The sequence below is a fragment of the Sinocyclocheilus rhinocerous genome, unplaced genomic scaffold (assembly GCF_001515625.1).
Source record: "Sinocyclocheilus rhinocerous isolate Xijiao unplaced genomic scaffold, SAMN03320098_v1.1 scaffold853, whole genome shotgun sequence".
NCBI classification, from domain to species: domain Eukaryota; kingdom Metazoa; phylum Chordata; class Actinopteri; order Cypriniformes; family Cyprinidae; genus Sinocyclocheilus; species Sinocyclocheilus rhinocerous.
In genome coordinates, this window is record NW_015627738.1 from 994,208 (window position 1) to 1,003,439 (window position 9,232).

Here is a 9,232-nt window from a genome sequence, read left to right on the forward strand (position 1 = left end):
ATAAAGAATATCTCTTTGGTTTTGACACTTTAGTCTTTGCAACTTTACAGATCTTCTTTATGCACCAAGAGCTTGTAACACTCCAAAGAGAAAGGAAAAATTGAAATCGCATCATATGACCCCTTTAATCTCAGTCATATTCTTGTGCAAAATCAATGCAATTCTTTGTGTAATTCACCAATATGTGAAGTAATCTGGTTATAAAGTTTTCAAAAATGGACATTAAGACATGTTTTATCTGAGTATAGAATGACTGTGTGAAATATTTTTTGTAATTCAGGCTTGCAGGTGCTTTTGTGTCCATTCAGCTGGAGAAAGTGTGTCTTCGAGATGAAATGCTGAACACGTTTATAAAGAAGAAAGAACAGATGAGTGCACTGAAGTTAAACTCTGTATGTGATCATGATTATATTCGCAAAATAAATGGAAATGTACCTCAGTTTTCATCCATCCATCCATCCATCCTTCTCTCAATAGGAAGAAGTGGGCAGGATCAAGAGGAAACTGATTTTGGAGTTCTGTCACAAGTATGTTTAGTCAGTAAACAGTGTTTCCCTCTCTTTATTTTCTATAAAATGAGGAAATGACCCTAAATTTTATATTAGAGTGTTCTCTGCAGCAGCAATGATTATGTGTCTCTTTCAGATTTAACAAGCGTATGTCACAGCATTGTGTCCGAGGGCAGGTTGTTGCTCTTTGCCACAGTCTCTCCTCACTGCTGGATGAGGTGCCGCATATCCGTGACAATTACTTTGTGATGGGAAAACCAAATGAATCCAGATCAGACCTGCAGTCAGATGACAGATTGTGTCCTGATCCAAGGTGAAGAAAATACATACAGAGTGTTCCTATAACATTTTGTGTCATGTTAATTCTTGTTGGCCAAACATTTGGACACACGGCTGAATTTATCTGCTTAATCAACTTAAAAACCTTTAACAACTATTGATCAAAACAGGATAATTATACTTAACTGAAACAAAAACTATAAAAATATTTTCATTGCCTGTAGTGAAATAATGTTAACTGAAATAAATCTGAATAAAAATTTTATTCTTAGCTAGTTTCCAAGACAACATTTTTCATTTTCATTGATGTACTAAAATAAACAAAACTGAAATAAAAATTTTATAAAAACTAAATAGACATATTATTTAAAATACAAAAACGTATAAAAATGACAAAAGCAAGCAATAAAATTACTCAAACTTTTATTAAAATGAAAATGAAAACAGAAAACAAAAAACTAATGTTGAATGTTAATAAAAACTATAATAGTATGATGCTAAAATAACACTGGAAAGTAACAGTCGATAACACTCAAAAGGCTTGTGCTTAAATGCTTGAACAGTTCATTTTGTAGACAAATATAAATTGTTTAAAAAATATTTTTTTAATGCACGAGTTGGGCTGAATAGTGAATGGTGGGAGTGAAAAATAAAAATTAAATGTTTATATATTATTTTATATTTTATTCATAGTTTCGATGGACGTTATATTATTAAAAATCTGGAAAATAGTTCAAACAAACAAAATTTTAAAAACAAACTAATAAATAATCATAATCATAATAATCAGTTTTATTGTAATGCTTAAATTTTATGTTTCATAGTTTTAATTAATTTTGCATTATTAAAAATATGGAAAATAGTCAAAATAAACAACCAAACAAGACTAAATAAATAAATGCATACATACATACAGTACATACATAAATAGACAGACAGATAGATAGATAGTCAGATAGACCTACATTATTAAATGTTTACATTTTATTATATGTTACATAGAAAATAGACAAAATAGTCAAAATAAAGAAAGAAAGAAAGTAAGTGTCATCAGTTTCCACAGAGTAAATGTCTTTCTAAATCATAACTGTTTCTGGCTGTTCAGGACATATCAGCCTCGGCCCAGAAGGCTGTTATCAGCTGATGGAAAGCGTCTGGTAAACCTGTGGTTCATCCCTCATTACACTGAAGTGCTGCTCATGTTCAGAGCTCTAGAGGAGAAGGTGACTAATAAACATGACACAGTGTGCCAGTTCTCATTAAAACACATTTTCCTCATCATTTTTGCTTGACGTGTTTGAATCAGCTGATTTTAGTGGATTCTTGTTACAGGAATGTCACCAGGCTCTTCAAAACACACTGCAGATTATTTCAGCTCTTCATGACGTCGTATATTACCTGGTGAGCTTTGCTCGGCTGGGGAATCCGAACACTTCCTTCAGTCCCAGCAGCACTCAGAGGCTCACAGCAGACTGGGGCGGCTTAGAGAGCATCGGTATATGATAACTCTGGAAACACACATTACCCTGTGTTGTTTTTAGCCGATATTGTGTGTTGTCCAGCCCAGCGTTTCCTTATGCTCTGATGTTTGTCCAAAGGGGCTGAACTGTGGGACGTCCAGCGACAGATTGACTCTCTCTGTGAGCCCAGAAGTTCAGAGGCTGTCGCGCGGCTCCTGCAGCTACACAGGGACGTGCTCTTCCTGCGCTTTGATACCGCAGTGCGCTACATGATCAGGTGCTGATAATTTACAGATTTCACAGGATTAGGGCCAGTGACAAATAATGATGTTTGAGATGATATAGAGGAGAACGTTTTTGAAAAATCTAGTTTAAAATGCATGCTCCAAAGTAATATTAAAGTAATATTTGTATTCATGCTGGATTCATACAGTTTTGAAAAGCTTTTATTTTATTTTTTATTTTCAATGACTTCCAATGAAGAAATATATTGAAAACACTAGGAAATAATACTTAAGTAATATATAATAACATTTCCTAATTTTCTTAAACTTTGCATAGATGTTAATGTACACATTATTATTATTACTATTATTATTAGAAAAAATAAAAGCATTTTAAGCATTTTTAAGGTAAAAATATTTGTAAAAAAATATAATGAATTTTGTTTGTTGTCTTTTGTCGATTTTACCATTGGACAGCCTGAAATACCCTCTTCATAAATATTTTAAAAGTATTTTTTTTCTTTATTAACAGTAGTCTCAGTGTTATTTTAGTATCATTGAGATACTATTATCATTTTTATTCATATTTTGAATTTATTTTTATATTTTCTGTTTTCATTTTAGTTAAAGTTTTAGTTATTTTATTGTTTGTTTTTCTTTTCATTTTTAATAGTTGTTTAAAATATGTGATATGTAAAATAAATTAAATTAATATATAAAGTAAACTAAAAAAGTTTTTGTTTTAGTACATCAAGTTATTAAATGTGTAGTGATTTTGCTTTCGCCAACCTAGGGAGGCAAAATAGTCTAGCGATGGGTATTCACGTCCGATGACGTTATGATTTTTGGATTACGTGTCACTTAAGGTGCGGTTATGAGTACATCAGATAAGAACGATTGGTGGGATATCTAACTTGTAGAACCTCTTTCTGTATTATCAACATAAGGAAAACACAAGTGAAATAAAATACATATTATTAACAAAAGAGATTATTTGTTCTTAACTGATCAGCTATATAACATCTAATATAAATTAGAAAATCATATACTGATAACATACAACAGCCAAGGTCTCTGGAAGAGGTTTGGATAAGTGATATGTACGTTCTCTGTGGTCGAGTTAGCAGTCTTGTGGCGGTGACTTCTTCCACTGGTTGTGCTGGTAACAATGCAGTGGGGAAAGGAGCAGGTATCCGAGAATACGAGATTGCAGGAATACGAGATTGCAATTTGCCGATTCTCCATTTCTGTACTGTGATTGGCTGTTTCCATCACAGCGGGGGGACATGGTGTGGCCCACCCTTCTTTCCTCCTGTGGAACTTATTTGCATAGTCCAAACAAAGTTAGAAGTTAGAAAAGTGTCACTAAAGTTTTACCAGTGCATTTCTCACTTTCCAAACCACAACCAGAATACCTTTGGCAATGTTACGAATTCATTAAGCCAAACATGATGGGAAAAGATTGAACTGTCATGCATGCATTCATTTGTCCATTAACAGCTGAGTTTAAGATGTTGCTCTACACATCGCTGTCACTGAGAATACTTATTTCTCTGAATAAGTGTAAGATAGGTGTGTTGTAGTTTGCATCAGTTTAAGGTTTGAAAACACAGTTATGAATGGATTTGGTTGGATCTCTGTGATCTCTCTTTATTTCACCCACTGCTGCTGCATCCTGGAGGTCCTAAGGAATTTTTATGGCGGTCACAGGCCAAAATCTTACGCCCCATTCACACGGGGCGTTGGCGTCAACGCCTCTCGTTTACTTTGAATGAGTGACGTCAAGCGTTGGCGAAATGAATTGTGGGTCCGTCGCGTCGCATTGGGTCGGTTGCTCGCGGCAGAAGTTGAAAACTTTTCAACTTTTCAAACGCCAACGCAGGCGTCAGCCAATCAGATCGCCTTATGCAAATACCCTAGCACAATAAATATATTAAATGTATTAAATAAATAACATTTTAATCGGCTTTATATCGGCCATCGGCCACCCTGCTTTCCAAGATATCGGCATCGGCTGTCAAAAAAACAATATCGGTTGACCACTAATTTTGACCAATGAGAAGTCCTGTCCTTCCCAGGCTTGGTACCAGAGGTCTGTCTTCTTGCCCTCGAAGAGGTGTCTGGCTGCTGTCCTAGTGTCTTTATCTGATGGCGTTGGACAGTTTGCTTTTGTTAGTCCACCAAGATCCAATCAAAATGCAGAAAACCTTTGTCCAATATTGTGGCCAGAGAGGGGCCCCGCCATTAACTAGGCCCTGGAATTTGCTGTTCACTACAAATGAATATGAGAAATGTTGCTTTGGCAACTAACTGAAAAAATAATTATACGTTTTTTTTAACATTTATTTCATTTCAAGTAACAAGAATGTTTTTTTTTTTTACGGTTTTAGTTTTAGATAACTATAATAATCCTGGATATTCTTAAAGGGATACTCCACCCCAAAATGAAAATTTTGTCATTGATTACTTACCCCTATGTCCGTGTTTGGAACGACATGGGGGTAAGTGATTAATGACAAAATTTTCATTTTGGGTGGAGTATCCCTTTAAGTAAATGTCTTTAAATGACCCATTTTCATTGACACATATTCACATTGTTTTAAAACATGGCATTTCCATTTTTGTTTCACCACAAGGGAGGCATTCCTCTCCTCTGGAAACCTCTCGGCCTATCAGAGTGTGAGTGAAAACATGAGCCACGCCCTCCCAATCATGAATGACAGCATGATGGGAGGAGCCAATTTCCTCTCTGTTCCTGAACCGCTAGAACCAGCCTGCCTTCAGGTGAGGAACCACCAGGCCTGTCCAGCATACATGTTCCTCCTTCACTAGTGTTTAGTGTTTTATTTGTGGTTTCAGGCCCAAAAATGGTATCCATGGAGATCTTTCATTGCAATCCATGGATCGCATCCTTTGAGTATATGGGATGTTTCACCGATTGAGCATTACATGCAGGTGTGTTACTTTATAAATACATTTTTTAGTCTTCCTCTGCTTCATTTGGGATCAGGGTCATGTAATCTTGTGTTTTTGTAGCTCTGCCTCTGTGATCTGAATGACCGCTGTAGAATGGAGGCTAATGGGGCGATTCTGGGCGTATCCCTGATCATTGATGATGTGCTGAGTAGTGGAAGAGATGCAGCGCCGCTCCGGCTACAGACCACAGGAGACCCCGACATCACCACAACATCTGATAGAGAAGTCATTCAGAATTTAAGATTGTCTCCCATTTGGTTCATAAGTTGGAAAGCTGATTTAAGTACAATAGTCGAGTTCTGGAAGTAAAATCTCCATTGATTTTCTCCATTGGGGAGTCTTTAAAGACAGACCTGTTTTGAGCTCAGAGGTTGTTGATTGACTGTATATGCTTTTGTTGAAGCCGACTGTTCACATTATTTCAACTTATTTTTTAAATAATCATTTAACAGTGGAATTTGTGGTGGAAAAACTACATTTCCCATGATGCTGTGCATGGCTAGCATTTTTTTTTTTTTTGCCATAAACTGAAAATATATTGTTTATACAGATATAATCAATAACTCTAAACAAATAGTGTATATTTCACCATCATATTAAATTTTGATTATGTCATTCGCAATGCTTCATGGGATTGTAGTTAAAATTAAAGCTGTTAAGTAGCTAGTCTTGTACCTTTTTCTTTTTGTCGATTCTCAAATACTTTTTTGCTTCAAATCAAAGTGTGTAATGTTGTGATTCACCTCATAGCTGGTTGGTTTGGTTCATGGCTTTTAACTCATTGACAAAGACTTTTTTTTAAAAATCCCTATGGGAAAAATTAATGGAAAAAAATTCTTCCTGAACCAAAGCCACTAAAAAGTGGGAACACACTTAATTAGCCCAAACACCACAAGTAGCAAAAGTTGGAATGGCAAGATGAGAAATTTACTGAATTGCAATTCAAAGAAATGTTAAATTTTGTGACAAAATAATCTTGATCTTGAGGTGTTTGTTCTGCATTTCTGTAACTTGAGAGTGTAGATTCATAGTGTGTTCATACATCTTTGTTTGTTGAAGCACATTTATCTCATTGTCATCGTTCAGGTTCTTAATGATAACATGGGAAATGAGGAGAGAAAAACGGAGGTTGCGTCTAAAACTCAAGACCCCATAGAGTCCCTGATGAAGCAGCGGGGATTTTTACTGCTCTGGAAGCAGATGGAAGCTCTTAAAGAGAGCTGGACTCAACGACAGACGGGTGTTGAGAAAATAAACACCACTGCACAGTTTAGACACTTGTCTCAGCTTTACAGGTCATGAACATTTCATCACTATTAAACACTCACTCTTTCATAAAGGTTTATGGTGAAACAAATACGTATGTGTTTACCTGACCCGTGATCTTGTGTTGTAGGGTGGAGATTTACTTTCCCAGCATGCAAGCTCTGGCCCAGCAGATGGATAAGGAGAAGGAATATGAGATATTGCTGTCTCAGACTCAGTCTGTCCTTCCACCACCTGGAGCAGCAGAAGCTGACGTCAAAATGTGGCAGGTAGTGCATGTGAAACAGCGCTGTTATGGTTAGCTAAAAGTAAAACTATGAAAAATTTTTCATTTGAAATAAAACTAAAATAAAATAAAATGTAAATGAAAAACTTAAACTAAACAAAAATTAGAAATATTGCCTTGGCAAATAAACCGAACTAAAATTACTAAATGGAAATAACTGAAATAAAATAAAAATGAAATAAAAATATATTGAGCCTAAATAGAAATATAAAAAAAACTAATAAAAATGACAAAGCACAAAAAATAATAAAATAAAAATGAAAATTTAAAAATAAAAGCTATTTCAAAATATTAATAAAAACGAAATTAGTAAAAATCAAAGCAAAATTACATGAAATCTGAAAGCATAAAAAATAGCTCATTCAAAATATTAACAAAAACTATAATGGCATTTAAATTATGAATTATAATAGTATATGAAGTTTAAATTGAAGCACTAAAAATACTAACTGGAAATAAATAAAAACTAAAACTGAATTAAACCTAAAACTGAAATAAAAATTCAACCTAAATACTAATATTTAAAAAGAAAAAAAAACAACTAATACAGATGATAGAACCACAGAACAAAATTACAAAAAAATGAAAGTAAAATTAAAATGAATATAAATGTGTGTTTATTAAATATTAATAAAAACTATAATATCATATGAATTATAAATTATAATTGTATATGAAGTTTAAGTTGAAACACAAAAAGTAATAACTGGAAATAAATAAAAACTAAAACTTAAGTAAAAAATAAAGTAACTTAAATAGTTAATTTACTAAAATACTAATACTAAAAATGAACTAAAATTAAAATTAAAACGGTATAAAATATTAAATTAAATCTAAAGCATAATAATCAGCTAAATGATTAAATGTAATTCAAAATATAATATAAATAAAAACTATAATAGTATACTAAAATAACACTTATGTTCACCTGCTATTTATTTTGAAACACTGGGGTCTGTAAAGCAAAGATTTGAACAGTCAAGTCAGTATGCTCTATGACTATGAAACAAAATAAGTGATTCAGATTTGGGGAATATTCATTATAAATGTTCAGGTCTGCAGCCATGATGCTTTCTTAAAAGTAAGAAATAATAAATCCTAAATTGTGAGGTCGCATTTTGGCAGTTCATTAGTAAGATTCTTTGGATTGATGTCTTTGGCATAGTCCATTTCAGACTGATGTTTTTGCCTGTTTGTTGTAGTTACTGAGACTCTTGGAGATCACGGAGTGTGACATGATCCGAGCGCTTCAGAAGAGGATTAACAGTGAAATGACTCTAGTGATGTCGGAGCGCTCACGGCATGATGCGCAGCTCCCCGCAGGTACCCAGCATCAAAGAGCACGACGGGAGGATGGCGCTGAGCCTGATTCTCTCTGAAATCCAATAAACTTCCCCACAGCTAGTCTCATATATTTAGGATATTATAACATTTTCGTCCTCTCTGAAATGCATTGGTCTTCTTCTGCTGTCTTCACATGTCAATAAGAACTGTGGAAACGGCCTTCGATGAAGCACAGTGTCTCTCTAGAGAGACCGCAGATTGTGGAGGATTTCATCCAGCGGTTGGTGAAAGGTGTTGAGCGTGAGATTGATGCACAGGTAAATATTTCTTGCTACACTTCTAAAAATAAAGGTCCCTAAAGGGACAGTACCACCTTTCAGTGTACAGCTCTTAAAAAAACATTTTTTTTCGTAGTGCGAAGAACATTTTAATATTCTACAGAACCTTTTTCCACTATAAAGAACCTGGAAAGGTTCCATGGATGTTAAAGGTTGTTCATGGAACCTTCAATGCCAATTAAGAACCTTTATTTGAAAGAGTATATGGTTATGATAGCATTTTTCAATGTCATGATAAAGATGCCATGTAATGGACTGATATATAAACAATGAGTGTTTTCCAGGTGACGTTCTCCAGCGCTCATCTGCAGGAGTGTTTGACTGAGCTCACTTGTGCTGTCATGAATCGTGAGCGGAGTGTCTTCCAGCGATATTCCCAGTTTTACGAGCACATCCTTCAACAGCAGGAACAACTTCTTTACCAGAGAGAGCAGGTACATCTACACTATTTATTGTTTTGTGCCTCTTTTGCTCACCAAGGCTGCATTTATTTGATTAAAAATACAGTACCAACAGGAATATTGTGAAATATTATTACAATTTAAATGAACTTTTTTCTATGTGAATATATTGTAAAATGTAATTTATTCCTGTGATGCAAAGCTGAATT

At 34.5% G+C, this 9,232-nt stretch overlaps 1 protein-coding gene across 1 annotated transcript in view; it reads left to right on the forward strand.

Annotated features, from left to right (window-relative positions):
* The window catches only part of si:ch73-242m19.1 (coiled-coil domain containing 162), a 28,871-nt gene that overhangs the window by 13,876 nt on the left and 5,763 nt on the right, over window positions 1-9,232 (forward strand). The window contains exons 23-36 of the mRNA XM_016545925.1: window positions 281-392; window positions 478-527; window positions 646-822; window positions 1,894-2,011; window positions 2,121-2,283; window positions 2,387-2,525; window positions 5,109-5,256; window positions 5,332-5,427; window positions 5,509-5,673; window positions 6,535-6,743; window positions 6,845-6,983; window positions 8,203-8,323; window positions 8,489-8,601; window positions 8,907-9,056. Coding sequence (XP_016401411.1) covers window positions 281-392; window positions 478-527; window positions 646-822; window positions 1,894-2,011; window positions 2,121-2,283; window positions 2,387-2,525; window positions 5,109-5,256; window positions 5,332-5,427; window positions 5,509-5,673; window positions 6,535-6,743; window positions 6,845-6,983; window positions 8,203-8,323; window positions 8,489-8,601; window positions 8,907-9,056 — 1,900 coding nt within the window. The remainder of the gene's footprint in view (window positions 1-280; window positions 393-477; window positions 528-645; window positions 823-1,893; window positions 2,012-2,120; window positions 2,284-2,386; window positions 2,526-5,108; window positions 5,257-5,331; window positions 5,428-5,508; window positions 5,674-6,534; window positions 6,744-6,844; window positions 6,984-8,202; window positions 8,324-8,488; window positions 8,602-8,906; window positions 9,057-9,232) is intronic.